Genomic DNA, 19645 nt, shown 5'->3' with positions numbered 1-19645 from the left:
GAGTCAGTGGTTAAAGTTTGGGCTGGGACTGAGAAGTCCCAGCTTCCTGTTGGGACATATTGCTATAGCTTCTCAGAGGGACAGAGAGCTGGGGGCAGAGGTGGGGTGCCCTGCCTGGTCTCCCACTCCCTTTAGTCCTTCCTCTGCTGTGTGCCACAGTCACCTAGTCTCATCCCCACCCCACCCCCAGTCTCATCACCTCATCTCAGGCATCCTGGATGGTCTGCTTAAAATCCTGCAGCGGTCCCTGTTGAACCTCAGGATAAAAGCTATATTCCCTCGGGCCTGAAGGCCTCCATGGCTGGCCCCCGACTCCCTTTCCAACCTTAGATGCCTCAGCCATTCTTTTCGCTGTGTTCAAGTGCACCAAGCTCTTTCTAGCTCCAAATTTTTGCAAATGCTGTTCCCTGCGCCTCACACACTGTTCTCACTTGCTTGGTGTGTAATCTTTCACCCTCGGGTCTCAGTTGAAAAGTTTCTTCTCCAGAGAAGCCTTTGTCTCCTGAATGAGATCCCTCACCTGCCCAACCATCGTCTCTGTCTCTTTCATCATGCTTATCACGATTTAATATTATTAATGTTTGTTTTCCTTGGTGTTTGCTTTTGAGCCTTAGGAGGATAGAAACACAGGTTGCATAATTGGTGCTCAATTAACTTCTGTTGCATGGATAGCTGGTGAGGGAGTTAGAGTAAGAGGTCCTATCTGGGACCAGCTGTGTGCTCTCAAGCAGGTTCTTGTCCTCTCTGGAGTTTAGGAGCCAGTGTGTCCAATGCGAAAGAAATATGTGGTCTTCCAAGGCCCTGCTGTTGTGGTGATCTTTGAAACATCTATGTGTGCCAGAAGGACACAATCCAGTCCCCTGTGGCCCTGGGGCACTGAAATGGAGACCAACCAAGGGAGTTGGGATGAGGCTGAGCGAGTAGTGTCTTGAAGTCCTTATCTTCTAGAATCCCAGCAAGCATCAGTGGCTGCAGACTCATCCAAGAAGAGGAGTCTTAAGTGGAATGTGACCTAAGATCCCCGCAAGTCCCTCTGCCCACTGTGGTGGCTACCAGATAAATGTCCTGAAGGTGGGGAAGTTCCTACTCTGCCTCTCTGGCTCCCCAGCCACAGGCACAAAGATCTATCTTCTCTGCTCAGGGTGTACCAGGCAGAAGGGTGCTGAACTGGGGGCCACAGGACCTGTGTGTCAGGGCTACCCTCTCTCTGAACCTCAAGCAAGCCCCCTCCACCCTCTGAGCCTCAGTCACCATGCCTGTACAATGGACAACTCTCAGGTCCTCCAAGATGACTGTCGGATGCCTGGGACATGTGTGTTGCTTCCCCACACCCCATCCCTGCTGGGGGGGCGGCCCAGGGGAGCAGCTCTGGGAGCGTGGGAGAGCCAGATGTGGTGGCCGCTGGCCCTGCCTGTGTGAGTGCTGAGCTGGCCTACTGGGAATGCTCCCACTCGAGTTCTCTTTCCGGCCCCTGACCCCCAACTGACTGAGAGTCGCCGCTTCCGGCTCTGACAAGCGTGGGTGGGGTCTTAGGAGGGGGGGGTCCACTCAGCCTGGTTCCCTCCTTCGGGGAAAAGCACGCGCCTTAGAGTTCAGACATAAGCCTTGGCTGCAGCCCCAGGCTGTGGCTGACACAGCACAGGCTCGAGGACTGGCTCTGTTGCTTCTATCACGAACCTTGGTCATGTTGGCCCTAACGTGCCGTGAGCTGCTGGACAAGCTTCCCTCCAGCACTCACCACGTGGAGACTGCAGCTCCGGGCGCACCTGAGGGTCAGCTGCCTTGGTGGAGCCTCCTTGTTCTGCTTTAGGTCTTGCATGAGATGCCTGTGCACATGGCTCACTCAGGCCTCTCTGCCCCTGCCAGTTGCCCACATGTGTCCACATGGTACAACTGAAAGTAGCAAGGCTCAGGGAATTTGGAGACTCGATTGTCTGGGCCACACAGAGCTGGGCTGCAACTGCTCACATCAGAGCTCAGGCTCTTCACCCTTGAGGGTACCACCATACAGGGGGAAGGAAGTGCTGAATCCCAAGGTCCAGAGCCCCTCTGCATGGTGTCCCAGTCACCTCAGCAGGTCCCCACACGCTGTACCTTATACCCCCATTCTGAGTCCAGCCTTCCCTGGGACAGGCATGTCTGAGGCTGGACCTAGCTTCTGGTATCTGGGCAGGTGAGAGAGTGCTCAGGGCCTATCCTGCCTACAATGGGGTTGGGGTGCCATGCTGATCACCCCAGCATGACATTACTACACTGCACATGTCCCCTGGCCACTGCCCGCAATTTCAGAGCACACAAGGGGAAACTGAGGCCCAGAGGCCCACAGTGATGGGAGACTGCTTGCAGGAGGGAATCTCAGTGTCACAGTGATCACACGTTAGACCCTGTACTAGGCCTTCCAAGGACAGTACAAATCTTAAGAATTTCTTAAGTACTAATCCTTGAATTATCCCCATTTTCTAGAGGAGGAAACTGAGGCTCAGACTTTTAAATGGCTTGCACAAGGTCATACAGCTTGAAACTGGAGAAGCTGGGATTTGAACCCAGGTTTTTCTCTGACTCCAGAACCTGCCCTCAATCATGGCATTTCTGCCTCAGGGTTCAGGCCTCAGTGAGCATTCTGTGGTGTTCTGTGGAGCACTGCATCTCCCACCCACATCTCAGAGGAGAGGAGGAGGAACAGCTCCTGGTGCCCACCAAGGGTTAACGGTGGTAGGGGCTAAGTGTTTCCAGATGGGCCAGTTGGATGGCTGGGCTGGCCGGAAACCAGCGGCAGCCAACTTCCCCGGGGAGCTACCATCAACCACCCCCTTCCCTCTGTACTGCATCTCTGGCCCCCAGCTGTCCCCTGCCCTCTGGTCCTCCAGCCTCTTCTTCCTAGCCAGAGTCTAGCTCTAAGGGAGTTTGCAGACAGAGCATCCCAAGGGCCTCCCAGCACAGCAAGTCCAGTCCTGTTATGGACAGATGGGGAAACTGAGGCTCAAGCAGAAGAAGAGACCCAGCCAAGGTCTTTCAACAAGTCCTCACTCCAGAATAGCTTCCTTAGGAACTAAGGGGTGGAAACCCCTCCTTGCTTCCCCAGAGCTACCCTGGTTGCAGCAGTTTGTTCAAGGTTTTTTGAAGGTGAGCAGTCAAGAAACACTAGGAGGAGAGTTTCTTTTCTTTCTTTCTTTCTCTTTCTTTCTTTCTTTCTTTCTTTCTTTTTTCTGTCTTTCTTTCTTTTTTTTTACATATCTTTTCTTTCTGTTCCTTCTTCCCTTCCTTCCTTCCTCACTCTCTTCTTTCCTTCCCCCTCCCTCTCTTCCTTGTCCTCCTCCCTTGTTTTCTTTCTTTTTGCAATTTAGGGAACTGAACCCAGGGAATTGTAAATTTCCAGTGCAATCTTTGGGCACAAAAATCCTGTGCAACTCTGACCCTGTGGTCTCTGGGATCACCCCATGTTCCCCTCTGACCAACAAACCCTGGACCAGGTCCTCTCTCCTGGGTGACTCATTACCCTACCCATGTCCTGATTCAGTCTGAGAACCCCTCTCCCATGTGGCCCAGCTCAGATGCTCTGCTGGGCAATTTCTACTGGGGTAAAACCAAGAAGTGATTGCGAGATAAACTACTGTGGTTGGCATGGAATCTCAGCTCAAGCAAATCTCAGCTGTGCTCTGTGAGCAGAGGCCCAGATGAGACTAGGGAGGAACAGAGGGCAGGCAGAAGTGTGGAGGGCAGAGCCAGGCTCTACCTGTGTGACTTGGGACACCTTCCTTTTCCCTATGGGACTCAGTTTCCCCATATGTACATAGTGCGGGCAGGAGGTGAGTCAGTTCTATCTTTTAAGTTCTTTTAAGATAATGTCCTTGGCTGTGGGACTGGAAGTCTGCAACCAGAGACATCTAATCTGAGGAGGGGAGGGTGGCAGAAGAGAACCAGCTGGGAGCCTGAGGTTTGGCAGCCCTGCTGGGGAAAGAGGGCTGAGGATGGAAAAGGAACATAACAGATACTCGAGAATGTCTTGTTGAACGACTGAAGGCAAGAGCCACAGAGTAACCCAGGAAGAAGGCAGAACAGGCGTGCCCGCCTGTGTTGGGGTGTGGGTCTTGGGATGACCTGCGTTCCTTCCACCCTGTGGTGCACGAGGTTGGGTTCTGCCCCAGCTTGGGTGTTGTTCTGTGAACTCAGGATGGTCTTTGGGTCCCTTTGGGCCTCTGTTTCCTTGCTATAGACAGGGCAAATAATCCCTTCCTGGTTCTCGGGGTTTTGAGATGCTGAACGGAATATGCCTGGAGATCCGGGGAAATGTGATGACCTTGAACAAGTCATTCTCTCTGTGCCAGTTCTCTGGATTCTTCTTCTAAAAAGTGACTGATCATCTTGGAGAGTGTTTCCACCTCTTCCAAGTCCCCTCTTCTCAAAAATGCTCTCTGGTTCCCTCAAGCCTCCGATAGGTGTCCCTCCGAGTGTGCTCACAGCCCTTGCCTGCCCTCCTGCAGGGTATCTGCTTGCCTAGTGACTCTGTCTTTCCCTCCATGCACAGTACTGTTGAGCACACAGTAAGAGCTCAATCTGCTTGTTCAATGAATGAATGTCGCCTGAAGCAGCCACGTAGATCATCAGAGCTTCCTTTACAGATGGGGAAATTGAGTCACAGAGAAAGGGCACCCCTAGGTACCTTAGCAAGGGGAGGCTGCCACTAGAGACAGGCACCAGGCAAGTGAAGAAGGGACACTCTTTTCATAAAACTGACTCAGTGGCTGGCGTGGGCTGCGGAATTTCTAAAGATCCCCTCACATCCTGAGAGCGGGCAACGGGAGGGAGTAAGCAGAGGGAAAAGAGGAAGAAAAACAAGAAACTTGGGGGAAAAGAAAGAGGGGAAAAAAAAAAAACCACCCTGAAATTGAAAACAGACGCACGCGTCCACCCTCCCTGCCCCACCGCCCCCCTTCTCCCAGCTGGACCAATCAGAGGCGGCCCTGCAGCCTTTCCCCCAAAGTGGGGGGGGCAGGGAAGCCCACAGTGGTGTGAGCTCCGAGCTCCGGGGGCTGCCTGCGGCAGTCCCTGCCCACCTAGCTGGGACCCTAGATCGTTCTGTAAGCAACTTGGAGCCAGAAAGGAGATCAACAAGGAGGAGAGAGCCAGGCCCCTCAGACCAGCCACCCAGCAGCAGCCTGTGCCCAGCGGACACAGACGGCCAGACTCAGGGCGGCCCCTCCTGGCAACTCTGCTTCTCCCAAAGGATGCTTTGGGAGTGAGGCGAGGCTGGGCCGCTGCTCACTCGTGCAGCACCCCCCTCCTGCTCTCCTGCGTCTCAGGGAGCTTGCGAGGCTCCTGCTGCCCTTCTACCCAGCTGTTGCCCATTTCGGGTCCAACAAAGTCTCTCTAATAACAGGGAGAGGGCAGTAAGGCGGACTTCCTGGAGGGGGTGACAGCGCTCAGCCTGGGTCCCTACCCACAGCAGAAGCCATGAGCAGCAAGGTAAGTGCAGGGAGAGGGGAGGTCCCCAGTCTCACGTCCTGTCCCCTTGCCCCAGCATATGCCTCTTTGGGAAGGTAAAAAAGAATGGAAATATTTTTAACAAAACCAGATGGGAGGAGGCTGGGTGGCAGCGGGTGATGTCAGGGCCGGAGGAGTCAGGTCTCTCTCCTCCCCACCCCAAGGCAGGAGCTGCTGCCCCCTTAACTCTGCTGCTCCCTGCCCTCTTCAGTCAGCCCCCAGAGGTCTCTGGGTGCCCAGCAGGGCCTCCAACACCCAGCAGAGTCTATGGGGGGTGGTAGGAAGAACAGAGAGGGGCCCAGGAGGGGACCTGGGACATGGCAAGCAGGATACGCAGAAAGAGACCTAGCAGGGTACTGGGGACCTCAGGGACTAGCCTCAGTCCCTTGGCCCAAGTCTTGTTCCTAAGAATCAGTCTGGCTCTAGGCCAGTCAGCCGCCAGGCAACCTTTGGGGATTTAAATGGATTTGCAAATTTTCCAGATTCCTAAGTCGTCCTTCTAAACCCCCAGCCACTGGGAAAGTTCTGGGTTGAAGGGGGCCTCAGCAACTGCCTAGCATAGGCCTAGCAGTCCTAACAAGGGGTGGGGGTGACCCAGCTGTCAGATCTGGAGGCTCCTCTGTGAAGAGGGGTTGCCACTAGGCTCCTTTCTTCCATCGTAGGTGGCTGCTCAGCCTCTTGCTCTCTTCTTCCTTCTGGACTCTGCGCCTTCTTGGCTCCATCAATAAACAGGAGTCTGACACGCCACCTCCCTGCCCAGAGCCCATCTGTGGCTCTCCAGTGCTGGTAGGAAGCCCCACCTCCTAACAGCGGCTGCCACTGATTGACACTGCATGCCAGGTCTGTGCCCGGTACTCTGAGAACATCTCCTGTGATGCTCTCCAGAGCAGGGACCGTGTTTCCTCTGCTGTACACATGAGCAGCCACGCAGCAGCATGCAACTGTAGCCACACAGCTAGTAAGTGGCAGAGCCTGAAGAGGCAGGAAGCTTCTCCTACCCTATTACTCCAGTTGGGCTTTTCACAATTTTTTTTTTTTTTTTCAGTAGTCGGGATTGAATTTAGGGCTCATGCTCTACCACGGAGCTACATTCCCAACCCTTTGTATTTTTTATTTTGAGACAGGGTCTTACTAAGTCGCCCAAACTGGCATAGAACTTGAGATCCTCCTGCCTCGTCCTCCGAGTAGCTGGGATGATAGGTGTGTGCCCCTGCACCCAGCTCAGACATGGGCTTTTGGTTTCTGCCAGTCAGATCCCAGAATTTTCAGAAGAAATTGGCACTATCCTGTCTGTGGGCACCTGCCCTCCTCACCCCGCATGGCATGCTCTTCCTGGTCACTTTTCTTTCAAGGGCCCTGCTGCTCCGCCTGTCCCAGGGCCTTCCTGCTTCCTCCAGGGCCTGCCATGCACTTGGTGCTGGAGCCTTGTTTCTGTTTATGTTCTGTTTGCACATCAGATTGTTCAGACCTTGGGTTTGGCTGTCCTGTGTCCCTAGTAACCTCCTGTTTAGGCCTTCTGCCTTCTTTCCAGAGTATCAGGGAGCTTCTTCAGATGGCATTTCTTTATCACAAGCAGGGAGGAGTGTCTCTGCTGGCCTCTGCCACTCCCAGAATGCACAGAGACCTCTAACAAGACGTTCTGAGGCCATGCAGTCCTGCCCTATCTCCAGGCAGGAGGCCCCGAAGCCACAGCACTGGAGAACATATCACCTGCACCCACCACATGTAGGCACGAAGCCCGTACTGCAGCTACCTTATAATCCTCATAGCAAGGCTCTGAAATTGGTGGCTATTACCCCATTTTGCAGAAACTGAGGTTTAGAGAGCCTAAGTGACTTTCCATGGTCACACAGTTAGAAGACTTGGTTTGTCTGAACCCAAGTCTTAATCCCAGCACTGTCCAGGGAGCTTCTGGTCAGTTGGTAGTCCCCGTGATCCCCAGAGCCTGTCCCTGGCTTCAGCACCTGCCCCAGCACAATGTGCAGCCTCAGGTCTGACTGCTTCAAGGTCCTGGCTTGGTCCTGGGAGAGGAAGGAGGCCATCTGGTCAGACAGCAGTAATCTGGCAGCCCTCCCTCCTCTGCGGGGAGAAGAGCTGGGGCTTGTAATTGCCCACAGATGTGGGCAGGCAGCAGCAAGCACCGTGCATTCAGAGTCAAGAGTCTAGGTGCTTGCCCTGGCTCAATTGACATCCCTGTGTGGTCACCCTCAGACCCCTGTGTCCCCTCTCTGGCTACTTTCCTTCCTGGAAAGTAGTGGACACTGCAGATGAACACCAACAGCCTCGGGCTTTAGAAGATTGTGCTCTTACCCAATTTGGCTCCTAGCTGTGTGACCCTGGGTCAGTGCTTTGCCTCTCTGGGCCACAGTTTCTTCCTCTGTAAGCAACAGGGAAATTTGTGAGGTTCAAGAGGCAACAGCTTAGCCTAGCTCCTGCGTTTGTGGGGTGGTCCTGGGGCCACTGACTAAGAGAGGGCTGCTCTCTGCCTCATGCACAGGACCACTTGGCTATTCTAATGATTGTAGTCCACAAAGGCCTCTGCCCATGGAAGGGACTTGGACACCATGTATATTCTGAAGGCTCACTTGCTCTCATGGCACTATATGCATTGCCTGGGATCACTTGCCCTCAGGGCTACAGGAAAGGACTCTGGGTGTTTGGCTCAAGTCAAGCTGTGAAGTATGGTAAGTAGGGAGGGAGGAATGAGAGGACCCCTAGACAACCCTGAAATCCCACCCATTTCCTGCAGATGGTTCAGAATCCTGTGAGCAGTGGGTCTTTGGGATGAGATTTTTTTAGAGTTATCCCCATCAGGGGAGAGGGAAGGAAGGGTCAAGAGTCTCTATCCCTTCTGAGGGTCAGAGCTTTGACAGCTAGGAGGCAGTGTGTGCAGGAGGATACAGCAGGAGTCAGTTATGTGCATTTTAATTGTGTTTGTGTCATTACCTCACAGTTCACTAGTGTCTTCCTCAGCACTTAGAACATGCCTGGCAATCAGTAAGCTCATAATTAATATTTGCTGAACTAATTTAATTCTTATAACAATCTCTAGGAGTAGATATAAACACTCTCCATTTTACCTATGAAGAAATGCCCAGAAAAGTTAAGTCAATTGCCCAGAGACCCACAGCTCAGAAGTGGAGGAGCTGGGGTTTGCGCGCAGACATTTCCTACTCCAGAAACTCATGATACAAGACTGGGTGGGGCCCTGGGCCCAGCGTAGACTCTGAGGACACACTTGGCTGTGGGGGCCCTGGGCATTCCACTGGGGGTCATCAACCCCTAGAACACCATGTGATCATGGGCAAGTTGGTCCCTCTCTGGGCCTCAGTCTTCCCAGAAGTCAAATGAGGAGTGTGACCCAGACCATCGCCAAGCTGGCTTCCAGCCCCAGAACAATTCCAGGATTCTAAGCCACGCCAGCCCAGATCAGCAGCAGCACAAGCCCTGCAGTGTACTCAGGGATCATGCATATTTAACTTCAGAATGAAAGTTTTTTTTTTTTTTTTTTGAACTTACCCTTTTTCTACACATTACAGAAAGAGGTCAGGATCAATGACCACTAATGGAAAACCTTAACCTGGAATACGAGGAGGAACTTTCTGACAATTACAGGGGCCCCTTGACAATTACAGGGGCCCTTCGTGTATTTGGTTTCTCAGAGAGCTCTGAGGACATGTTCCTGCAGAGACCATGTGCCCGTTTTCCTGGGATAATGAGAGCAAGGAATGTCTGGGAGGGAGGCAGTCCTGTTAGGGACAGTATGGCTGACCCTTTAGGTCCTTGGCAGTGGGCTCCAGGAGGCAACGGCATGGACAAGGTGCTCAGCCTAGTTCCTGCACTTAGTGGGGAGGTCCTGGGGCTGCTGACAAAACCCATAGGCTCTGATTTCAAGAGAAAGCTAGGCTTTGGCCCAAATTAATAATGGGGTCCAGAGGTGACAGAAGGAGTGGACACAGAGACCCACCCCTTTGGGGAGAGTGTGGAATTGACAGTTTTTGCTTCCAGTGCGGAAGCCTCTTCGTGTCCCTCTCTAGCCTTCAGGTTCAGAGCATCAAGAAAAGAATGCCTTGAACCCCCAACTCTTGCCCCAGTGCCCCACCCACTCAGGGGTTTTCTGGAGTACCCCACCTCAGGCCTGGTGCAGAACTTTGAAAATCAAAGTGTACTGCTTTTACTGCATTAATACCCTTGCTTCTCCTGCTTCCGAGCAGGCTGTTTGATGTCTCAGGTGCCCAAACCTTTCATCTGCAGGAGGTACTAGCTTCCCCACCCTGTGATGGAGAGGGCTGTCCCTTGGGAGGGCCAGAGGGTTAGGAAGTTCCCGAATGTCAGAGATGAAAAGGACTTTTGGGGTCACGTGGTTTGACTTCACTGAGCTCCAGGAAGGAGAAGGGATGCACTCATGACTGTGCAGGACGTGGGTGATGGCAGAGCCTGAGACCTATCCTTTCCTTGGAGCCATCATCTGCTTGTGTCGTCACCACCTCTCTGAAGACCTGGAGTTCTTTAGACGCCCCCTTTGTTGACCAGTGCTCAGCTTCCGGGTATCTCTTGGGGGAGGTTAGAGGGCTGATTTGGACTGAAGGGAAGCAAAGCCATCTTGATGAAGATTGGGAACCCCCATGGGGTATTTTTCTGGGCCAAGAACCTTAGGTCACATCACTTCTCCATTCTGGCCAGCGTATTCTCGTTTCCTCTTAAAAAGGAGGGAGGGCAAGGGAGAAGTTCAAGGGCCCCAGAGGTCTATCTATCTTTGTCTTGGCTCCCAAGAGTCCCTTCTGGACTCTTCGGCACTGTTTCAGCTCACTCTTTTGCTCACTTTTCTTTCCTGGAAAGTTGAACCCCAAGACCTGTGATCCCACCAGCATCTAAGCCTAAGTGGACATGGAGGGCGGAGAATTCCAGACATCTCTGGAGGGACAGGGCTTAACTTTATAAACAGGTCACAAGAGCCCTGCACCTGTCAACCCAGGGCATTGGACTTGAGGTAAAGTATTAGCTCCAATCCCCTGGGCTGTGGGCTACTCCATCTCACCTGTGCTAGGTTCTTTATCAACTACCAGCCTGAGGTTCATCTCCTGAATGGATAGTGAAGCAGTGAGTAGAGAAGGATGCACAGGGAGATGGATGAATGGATGGATGGACACATGGACAGATGATTTTCCCTTTAGTTCAGAGAGCAGGGGTAAGGCCCCATGTTTAAAAGAACATGCACTTAGTTTAAGGCTCAATAGTCACTGTCTTGAAGTTCTTAATATTTTCTAACCAGGATCCTTGTCTTTTTGTTTTGCACTTGCCCCGCAAGTGATGTAGCTGGTCCTGCCAGGGGCTTTGGCTGGGTTTGTATGGCCTCATCCTGGGAACTGGCCTCTCGGACTCCCTGCTCCCATTCCAATTCAATCCCACAGAATTTCAACCTGCTCATGACACTTTCCTGAGTGGATCCCCCGCCATTGTGCTTGATCCCAGCAGCAGGTAGTTGCCCACTATTACCATCAATAGCCTGAAAAGTTGGCTTCACAGTGTCTCCAAGGCAAAGCCAAAATTCTCACCCAGTACCCCAAACCTTTCTCAAAGGTTGACCTCCCTCCCTGCCCATTGCCTAACTCTTTGCTGATGAGCCCCAATTTCTGGCCCATCAGATCTCTTCCTACCAGTTCTCTCAGATGCCTGGCCATCTCCTGCTTTCCTGGATTGCTCACACAGAGTCCTGTGTTACGTCCCACACTGGCATCATTTGCCTAAGAACTCAAGTGAACCTTAGAGGCCTCGCTCAAGGCCACCTCCCTCAGGAAGCCCTACTCTCCCTCCCTACTGGACTAATCATATAATCACAATAGTATTTACTGAGCACCTATTATGTGTTGAGGGCTCTTTGTCATCTCTATTCCTCACAGCAATAGAAAAGGAGGAATCTCATGCCATCTTCCAGGAAACTGAGACTCACAGACATTAAACTCAGTAGGTCACACAGTTACAAGATAGAAGAACTAAGACTTATGCCCAGGAGGCTGGAGCTGCTGCTCCCAGCCTGGCTGAGCTCCCATACCATTTTCCTGCCCTGGGTTGCATCAAACATAGTCCATTGGATTGAGGGTCCCATGTGTCTGTTCTACCCCAATCAGGGTGTCCCACTTCCTTCCTGAAGAGAAAAGGTCTCCACTCCCTGCCCATCCCAGTTTCCCAGCCTAGTGAGTCCTGAGACCTCTGGCCTGAGGACCAGAAGAGTCCACTCTAGACAGCCATTTGATTACCCATGCTATGTAAGCATCTATTGAGCACCCACTGTAGGCTTAATCCCATATTAGGAACTTGGAGATATCCCAAATAATTGTTAGGTGTATTTCCTGATTTGTAGGAAATCAAATTGAGGGACTAAAACAAAGGTACAGGAAAGAACCAATTGGCAGACAGTGGACTGAGAGTCATCGGATCTGGCTTCTGGTCCTAGGCTGGCCACGGAGTGTGTACTTCTTTGCGGAACTGTGAAGTGAACTAGTGAACAAGTTCCCAGTGACTAGGAAGGGATGCTGCTGCCAACGTCAATAATAACAGCAGCTCCCCCTTCCTGAGAGTCCTTTTGGGAGAGTTTTCCTGCACCATTTCTTTTGTCACATGCATCCCTTGTTGGCAAGCCTGGTCTGGTGGGGTCTCAGCTGTGTGCTGACTAAGTGAATAACTGATTTTCCCGTGAGCCAAAGAATCAGAAGAAGATGGCCTCTGACTTTGCAGAGGGCCATGTGCCAGACCCTGTCATAGGCATTTACTGGTATTAACTCCATCAAGAGGCTTGACCGCTCAATGACGAGTCCTGATTTATAGACAAGGAGATTGAGACTCGGAGAGGCTAAGTAACAGTCAGTGGGAGAATCAGAGGGTGAAGACTGAAGAAAGGGGTAGGAAAAGAGATACTGAGAAAGTGAGAGGGTAAGTGAAACGTGGCAGCGAACCTCCCTCCTGATCTGCTTCCCAGGAGGGCTCTGAGGGGAATCTCAATGTTCCATAATTGGCACCAACTAATGGCAGGTTTTCTCATTCGCCAGCTACCCCTGCCCGATTTGCAGCCTCTGCTCTAGTGGGGGAAGGCTGCATGCTGGTGGGTCAGTATGAGTGGGCCCTGAGGCCAGCCTGCCCCCTGCCCATTTGGCTCTGAGAAAGTATTCTATTTGTGGCCCCCAGCCCGGCTCATGGCTGATCCCCGGCTGGCAGCAGCCTGAGGAACAGAAGGTTTGCTTGTCTGCGCCTGCCGCGCCCCCCTCCCCGCCTCAGCCTGGGACCCCTCTCGGGGGCTCCTCTGGCTGCCAGGGCCTGATGCTCTCTGTTGCCATGGCACCGGCCAAAGGAGAGGCTCTGGAGGGTGGGGGGCAGGGAGGGCAGTCAAGGGATATGAAGGCTGCAACTCTGCAGCCCCAGAGGCCTGGAGTGTGGAGAGGGGCAAAGAGGTGCTGGGGCCTCAGGGGCAGGCCTGTGGCAGAGCTGGCCACACATCAAGGCTCACTGCCTGGACGCTCCATCTCAGATGCCCTAGGGACAGGACCAGACAGAGGCTCTCTTCCACACTGACCCCTCCCCTCAACCCTATATGCTGATCTTTTGCAGAAGGGTCCTGAGTTCTATCTCTACATTGGCTTTCAAATTACTGGGTGACCTGAAGCAGGACCCCTGGACACACTGCCCCTCAGTGAGGGCAGGAGTAGGACCCTGCCCTTGGAGATTTCTCTGTCCCTGGGGGCCTGGATTCTATATGAACCCTGTTAGAGTGAGCTTCATGTGGGAGGGAATGTTTCTCTGTGGATGGAGTTGTCTCTGGCAGGAGATGGTTAGTCGTGCATTAGGTTGTTCTGTTTGTTTTTTGGTACCAGGGATTGAACCCAGAGGCACTTAACCACTGAGCCACATCGCTAGCCCTTTTTAAATGTTTTATTTTGAGACTGGATCTTGATAAGTTGCTAGAGTCTTGCTAAGTGGCTGAGGCTGGCTTTGAACTTGAGATCCTCATGCTCAACCTCCCAAGCTGCTGGGATAACAAGTGCATGCCATTGTGCCTGGTTTGCATTCAATTTTAGACTCAGACCTACCTGAGTTTGCTCACAGTTCCTCGGCTTATTGGCCAAGTGACCTTGGGCCTCCTCTAAGGGATGTTGTAAGGATGAAATAAAATCCCAACATCGTCCCATTTAGCAGAGTGCCTGCTCCAAACTAATAGGGGGCTTTTGTTTGTTTTCAGATTGAGGGATATCAAAAGAGTGAGTGGGAAGAAAGACATCCTGGGTTCCGGGTGGGGAAGCTGGGGGATAGAAACAGGATCAAGAGGTAGAAGACACAAGGAAACAGATTGTGCTCAACAAAATAAAAACATTCTCTGATAGTCTGACCTCTGAGCACCTGAGCTGCCTCAGAATGGAGAGGGTCACAGATGAGGTAGTGAGATCCCTGTCATGGGAGGTGTGCCATTGCAGAGAGGGTCAGGAAGACATGAATGGAGCTGTGTATGGCCCCTTCCAGTCCTAAAATTGTAGGGCTCTGTGAAAAATGTAGGACAGACTCCCCCTCTAACTGTCAGCTTCCCTTAGCTCAAATGAGTGTGAAGGAATGAAAGAAAACCAGAGACAGGGTGAAGGAACAGGCCAGCAACTCCTAAACGTGTCTGGCTCTTGCTAGCGGTCCTCTTTGCCAGGCTTTGCCTCGTGTCCTGCCTGAGACAGGTGGCCACGTAGGTGTTGAGCCTGTGTGCTGGGTGGCCTGTCTGCTCAGGATTGAACACTGAGGCAAGCTCTGTGATCTTAGGCAAGTGATATGACCTCTCTGGGCCTCAGTTTCCTCATCTATAAGACGGAAGCAGCACCAAGTCATGGGATTGTTTTGAGGACTCAATGAGATAATTCACACAGAGTTTAGCCCAGGTGATGGGTGGTAAGCCCTAAATCAGAGGTAGCTAGTATTCTTGTTGTTTTCAAGGCCATTTAAGTTCCTATTTCTTTTGAAAGGGCTGATGAGGGAGAACTCTGAGCCTGGGATCCACTGGGCTGGGCAGGGTCAGGCCATATGGCCCAGAGCAGATCAGGGCTGTGGGGGCTCAGCAGGGGGAGGCCTGCAAGGCGCCTGCAGGAGACAGGAAGTGCTTGCTGGGCAGGCAGGCAGGCAGCAGGCAGGGGCACGAAGGGGACTCCCTCCCTCTCTGACCTCCTTCCCAGGCCCGTTCCCAGCCTACATGGGGACCCAGGCTCCCTCCCTTAGGCCCCCAGAGGCCACAAGGCACACACTGAGTGCTTTCCCACGCACCGTTCCAAGTAGCCGCCAGCATCATCCCTGCCCCCAGCACACATTCTGATGGGTGAGGGGGCGTGCACCGCAGCAGGGGGCTCGGCTGGGGGATCAGTCCGTTCTTTATCAGGCTGGCTCTGTTCCAGACAGATGTTTTATTTTATTTTGGACTTCCAGAAAATAGGTCGTTTCTTTCCACTGTGTCCCTGGGGAGGCCTCCCGGGAGAGTAGCAGAATGAGTGACTTGGGCCCTGGGGAGCTGGGAGGGCACAGCCTTCTTCCCTTGGTTGTGACAGACGGTGGATGGCCCAGGGCCTGATGATCCTACAGGAGGGGCCGAGAAGCAGGCCTTTACCCTACAGCCACAGAGGGTCTGGGGAGCTACAAAGTCAGACAGATGTTGCAGAAGGGTTCCTCTGGCTGGAGTGTGAGGACAGGTGGGAGGGGACAGGATGGGAGCTAGGAGCCAGCAAGGAGTGCTCAGAGGTAGCCAGGTCTGGAGGAATCGGAATGAGGGTCCATGAAACCTGCCCTGTGCTTCATCCACCGGGACCTCAACAGCAGCTAGAGCCCGTGATAGTCCAACTTTGCCAGTTTCTGCTGTTTTGTTCAGGGGAGCTGTTGGATCCCTGGCAGACAGGAAGGCCCCTGGTCTAAAAGCAGCATGGCAAAGAGTTGCGCCCGGGTATCAGGCCCCATACTGTGTGCTTTGAGTCAGTTTGCTCACTCGCCCTCTCTGGTCCTCCGTGTTGTCCTGAGGCTTGGGGAGAGTCATTGTGTAGGGATGACATGCTGAGCCTTCCTCAACAGACCAGAAGAGGATTGAGGAGGGCAGCTGGGAGCCTCCCTCTCATCCCAGGCTTCTCCCTGACACTTGTAATTGTGTCTCCGTCCTTTAGACCTAGTCCTCCCTGCCTCCCAGGACAGGGCTCCCTGACCCATACAAGATCACACCCACAGCTCAGCCCTTGGGGAAGGCCACATGGGCCAGACTCTGCCAGGTCCAGGCTGTGCTGCTGTCACCCTCGTACTCTCCAGCTGCTGGCAGAGGACTCACTCCCTGGCTCCAGATGCCTCTTGCCCCCACACGCTCCCAGGCCTGGGACTGGCTGCCTGCGCTGAGCTGAGTCATGACATCCCTGCCGGGGCCCCTCCCCAGCATCTCCTCCCCTCCCCACTGCACACAGCTGCCTTCCAGAGTGGGGGACCTGAGAGTTGCAAGAGTCAGCCCCAAAAGTTGTACAGACAGGGAGACTGAGGCCGAGGGAGGGGCAGGACTGTAACACAGGTGACAAAAAAACTGGGACAAGAACTCAGGTTTCTGTACTCCCACCCCAAAGTTTGTCCCAGGGGCTGTGAAGTGCCCCTGGTGTGGAGGAGAAAGGACAAGGCTCGTGGTCAGGAAACTGGAGTCAGTGTCCCACTTCTGCTGGCATCTTAGCTGGCAATCGTCTCTGAGTCTCTGTCACCAATCTGTCTGGCTGGGATGGTGCAGGGACACTAATAGGAATGTACTGTGGAGAGAAAAAGGCAGCCACTGGAGTCGCGATCCTGGTCCTTGGACCACTAGCCTCAGTATCCCACCAGGACATCAGGGCCCAGGAAGGAGGTTGGATCATAGATAACCTCTGAGAGCTATGGAGTTCTGACATTCCAAGACTCTGACACCATGACCCCATGGCCGGGCCTCCTCCTCCCTCGGGCATCTTGCTTATTCAGAGCATCCCTGGCCTGAGTCTGCCTGCCCCAAGCGCCCCCTCCTCTTCGGCCAGGCTTCCTCCCTCCCCACCTCACTGCTGTTTCCTCTGCGTCTGTTCTCTGCCTTTAGGCTGAGAGTCCACTGTCCACTCAGGGCTGACAAGCTCCTCCACATTCTCAACCAGCTCAGTGGCAACACTCAGTCCTGCTCTTTGGTCTCATTCTTGTTTCAGAAAATGGTGTCATCTCCCCAGCACACATGCACACTCCTGTCCCCTAGTATTCCAAGCCAGACACAGGGACGCAGGTTCCTCTAAGGAACTTATCTCTCCAGCTCCACAACATCAACCACTAAGTCCTGTTGATTCTCAGCTAAATCCCTCCCCACTCCATCTGTTCCCATCAGTGCCCACCCACTCTCTACCCAGCCTCAACCAGACAAGCGCGGTGATCACAGAAGCAGTGCTGTGGAGTGGCATAGAGTTTGGAGGCGCACTTCCATCTCTGCTCTATCCTACCTGGGTCTGTTAAGTTTCTAAGGCAAGTTTCTAAGGTGCTCTCTGCCTCAGTTTCTCCACCTATAAAATGGAAATAACCATTATCTCTATCTTAGAGTTGACTGAGGATTAAACGAGTCAATATAGGTCAAGTGCTCAGAATTGCACAATATCTGGGACTTTCTGGGTCTACACACACACACACACACACACACACACACACGGATGTGTGTTCAGGGGCCCTTGGGACTTGGGTGCACGTAGTTCTGCACTGTCATATTTGCTGGGTACATTGGTGATCTGTGACACATGTTGCATCTCCAAAGAGCATATCGGAAAGCACCCAGGCAGCAGTCAGTGCTGCGTGCCCATGTGGCCGGCACAGTAGGAGCTTTGTGTCATGTGTTCTGTATGGACATGCACATGGTTAGTGCCTGCATGTGTTTAAGGAGCGTGTGAGCGAGCGCGTAGGCAGCCATCTGTGCTCTGTGCATGTGCTCATCCTGTGCGGGGCCCCCTCCCCTGCCTGCTTGTGTCGTGGGAGCCTCAGGACCCCGAGGGAGGGAAGCCGCTGCTGGCGGATGTGGCCAAGATGGACTGGATTTATTTAGATTAAGGCGGTGGGAAAGGGGTGGAGAGTTGTGTGTGCTTGGAGGAGGGAAGGCTGGGGCTGAGATTGACTCCCTAAATGTGCCTACTCTCCTGGACTAGGGACCCTCTCTCCATTCCCCTAAGGGACCTCTGTTTTACTGAAGAGGTGAGCAGTGACTCTATCTTTGGACCTGTGTCCCTCCAACCGAGTATAGAGGAATTGAGGTCTTCCTGGCACACAGTACATCTCTCTGGGCACAGGGTGTGTTTAAGGATCCTGTCCCTTTCAGGGCACTCCCTGGTAGGACAGTGGTGGCGGTGGTGGGTGCCTACCCCCTGACTGTGACAGCCAGGCTGTCCTAGTGCTTATAGGTGGGAGGGCTGGAACTGAGAATATTCTGTGTGGTTCTTACCTGGAGCAGTCCTTTCCTCTGAAGAATGGAATTTGTTACAGCAAAGTGCCACCCCAAGTCAGCTGCCTGGGTCTCCTGGGACCACATCAGCCTCTGGGAAGCACAAAATGGCCACTAAGACATTGAGTGGGCAACTGGGGATGTCGAAAATTATTCCAATGGCCTGAGGTCATGTCTGGATGCCCTGATCCCCATTCTGGTGCATTCTAGACCTCTAGCTCACTGCCCCTGCGCCTTCCATCATGCCTCTGTGGGGTTCCACCTCCCAAATACATCTGACTAGCAGTCCCCTGAAAGACTGTGTGTAAATCCTAATTGTATAGATGGGGAAACTGAGGTCCAGAGAAGGAAACGACATGTCAGTGTCCACACAGCAAGTCAGTGACCAAATGGCCAGTGTCATCTGATGCATGGCATGGGATGGGTTATGGATTCTCACGTGGCCTCAAGAATGTAGCCCTCCTTTCTGACCAGACCCACTTCCTCAAGCCACCTTATTGAGAATAATGGTGACTAGAACCTTCGCTTTGACCAGTCAAAAAACAGGGCTTTATAATAGAGACAACTCTTTGAGCTGATCCAACCAAACTTCTCCATGTACGAACAGGGAAACAGAGTCCCAAAGAAGGCTGGAGACCAGCTCAGTCTCATAGGGGTTTCAAGGACTCTTGTGAGGTGAGCCAAAATGCCCATTTCATAGAGTCTGGTCAGTCCACAACCCCTGAGGTGTCTACATTCTCCTAAAGCATCTCCATTCTTCTGAGCTCATCTTTTCTACCCTATCCTCTCCCCACAACCTGTATTCCCCCCTTTCTTTTAAAAATATTTTTTTTAGTTGCAGATGGACACAATACCTTTATTTATTTATTTTTATGTGGTGCTGAGGTTCAACCCAGTGCCTCACATGTGCTAGGCCAGTGCTCTACCACTGAGCAACAGTCCCAACCCTGGATCCCCGTTTTGCTCTGTGACTAGGTCATGATTCTGTGCCTCTCTGAGCCTCTGCTGCCTATTCAAAAATCTCTCCTAGCTCAGAGCCTCAGAGACTCTAAACCATGCCCAGCCCTAGGCCTAGCAGGACAGGGCCTGAAGGGAGAGGAGAGAGTGCCATATCAGAGCAGAGTCAGGGGCTGCATGCCATGAGGTCCCAGCCCACACGGCCAGCCCAGCCTTCTAGAGCCAGGCCAGCCCCCTTTCAGTGACCTCCCATCTCCTGGCCAACCGGCCAAATTCCTCCTTTAGAATAATAAACAGTGCAGCCAGCCAGGGAGGCTGGGAGAGGAGGGGCGGGGAGGCTGAGAGGACCCCCTCCCCCAACCTGGGCTGCTAATGATTTTCTTTGGCCCAGATCTTTGACAGGAAGGGGGAGCCAGAGGGCACCCCCAAGGGGCAGATGGGCCCCTGTTGGGGCTGCTGCTCTGCCTGGGCACTGCATCTTTCTGCCCAAGGAGGCCTGGTGTCCAGCTGAAGGACCGGCACAGGACGGGTGGGGGTGGGGGTGCTGCAGAGGGGTGGGTTAGGCTTTGACCTGGAGCAATTCAGAGAGGGAAGAGGAAGACAAGAGGGGACTCAGGCAAACTTCTCTGAAGGGAGGGAGGAGGCCAAGAAACACTGATTTGCTCAGCTCGCTTCTTCAGGCATTGGGAAAACTGAGGCTGGGGTCCACAGCTGAGGCCCTGGTCTCTGTCATGTCTTCCT

At 53.2% G+C, this 19645-nt stretch overlaps 1 protein-coding gene across 4 annotated transcripts in view; it reads left to right on the top strand.

Moving 5' to 3' along the window:
* Window positions 1–5008: 5008 nt before the first annotated feature.
* Window positions 5009–19645, top strand: part of LOC124986803 (platelet-derived growth factor receptor beta) — a 37906-nt gene continuing 23269 nt past the window's right edge. The window contains exons 1-2 of one of the 4 annotated variants that reach the window (XM_047555558.1): window positions 5009–5463; window positions 6144–6267. Coding sequence is in view for 1 of the 4 variants with exons in the window: in XM_047555557.1 (XP_047411513.1) it covers window positions 5452–5463 (12 nt within the window). In the remaining 3 variants the exon portion in view is untranslated. Of the gene's footprint in view, window positions 5464–6143; window positions 6268–6301; window positions 6322–6370; window positions 6440–19645 lie in introns of those variants that run through there. The other 3 variants (XM_047555557.1, XM_047555559.1, XM_047555560.1) reach the window with 3 other exon arrangements.

The sequence above is a fragment of the Sciurus carolinensis genome, chromosome 6 (genome assembly GCF_902686445.1).
Source record: "Sciurus carolinensis chromosome 6, mSciCar1.2, whole genome shotgun sequence".
Classification (NCBI taxonomy): Eukaryota; Metazoa; Chordata; class Mammalia; order Rodentia; family Sciuridae; genus Sciurus; species Sciurus carolinensis.
This window is presented reverse-complemented; position numbering and strand designations above follow the sequence as displayed.